Source organism: Suricata suricatta, unplaced genomic scaffold (assembly GCF_006229205.1).
Source record: "Suricata suricatta isolate VVHF042 unplaced genomic scaffold, meerkat_22Aug2017_6uvM2_HiC HiC_scaffold_153, whole genome shotgun sequence".
NCBI lineage: Eukaryota > Metazoa > Chordata > Mammalia > Carnivora > Herpestidae > Suricata > Suricata suricatta.
The window spans coordinates 59,483-60,850 of NW_021859663.1; the positions used below are offsets into that span (position 1 = coordinate 59,483).

The 1,368-nt window shown below is 63.2% G+C and overlaps 1 protein-coding gene across 1 annotated transcript in view; it reads right to left on the reverse strand.

Annotated features, from left to right (window-relative positions):
• Positions 1-1,368, reverse strand: part of LOC115284687 (DLA class II histocompatibility antigen, DR-1 beta chain-like) — a 10,563-nt gene that overhangs the window by 4,543 nt on the left and 4,652 nt on the right. The window contains exon 2 of the mRNA XM_029931194.1: positions 174-443. Coding sequence (XP_029787054.1) covers positions 174-443 — 270 coding nt within the window. The remainder of the gene's footprint in view (positions 1-173; positions 444-1,368) is intronic.

The window sequence follows — 1,368 nt, forward strand, 5'->3', positions numbered from 1 at the left end:
TCCCCACAGTCACGCAGGGACACACCGCACTGTCCCCACCCACAGACACAGCACACTCTCCCTGACGTCGCACTCTCACGGGGACCCTGTGACGGGCACTCGCTCCAGTCCCTGCACGCCCACTGGACCGAGTCTGCGTCACCGTCACACAGGCGCAGCCCCGCCCCGCTCACCTCGCCGCTGCACCGTGAAGCTCTCACCGACCCCGTAGTTGTGTCTGCAGTACGTGTCCACTGCAGCCCGCCTTTCCTCCAGGATGTCCTTCTGCCGGTTCCAGGACTCAGCAATGGGCCGCCCCAGCTCCGTCACCGGCCGGAACTCCCCCACGTCGCTGTCGAAGCGCACGAACTCCTCGCCGTTGTAGAAATACCTGTCCAGGAGCTGCACCCGCTCCGTCCCGTTGGTGAAACGACACTCGGGCTTATACTGGTACATGTAATGTGCTGTGGGAACACGGGCCATCTGTCACCCGCCGGCTCCTGGAGGACACGGAGGCCAGCACCCCTCAGAGTTCCAGCCGCACCCCGGAACCAGAAGCCACCAGGTCTCTTCTCTCCTCAACCGGCGGCGGGGGGGGGGGGGGGGGGGGGGGGGGGGGGGGGGGGGGGGGGGGGGGGAGAGAAGGCAGGGGGCGGAGACGCCTCTCCTGTGAGCCTCTCGGGGTCACTGGGTTCTGGGCTCAGGGGCAGACCTCCCAGCCTGAGCGTTTGCCCCTCACCGCCTCCTCCTGGACGCCTCCTGCTGACAGAGGCCCCCCACTGCCCTTTGCCAAGACCTGAAACACATCCCTCCCGCCTCCCCCGCCCCGCCCCCACCGTGAACACGGGTCTGGGCTGAGCTGCCTCGGTCCCCGCCGCCCCTGCGGTTCCGGAGAAGCGAAACGGACGCCTCCCCTCCACTCCCGGGGCTTCAAATTAACGTGATGGACAGTGATGCCAGCCAGGCAGGACTTTATTGACACGGGGGTGAGACATGTCACAACCCCTGTGTGCAGTTCTAGAGCAGAGGATACTTGGAGGACCTGAATTTCCTTAGGGTGCCAGAGAGGTGGTCTCTAGGGTGACCTTTAGGATGTGACAGGAAGGGGGCGACTGGGTGGCTCAGTCAGTTAAGCGTCCCACTTCAGCTCAGGTCTTGATCCCCTGGTTTGTGAGTCCGTTTGTGAGTTGGGGGCCAGAGTCATGCTCTGTGCTGACAGCTCAGAGCCTGGAGCCTCCTTCAGACTGTGTCTCCTCCACTCTCTGCCCCTCCCCTGCTCATGCTCTGTCTCTCTCTGTCTCTCAATAATAAATAAAAATTTGGGGGGGGGAAAGGGGTGTTACAGGAAGGAGTAAGTAGGTGTGAGCGAGTGAGCAACAGAGAGAGAGA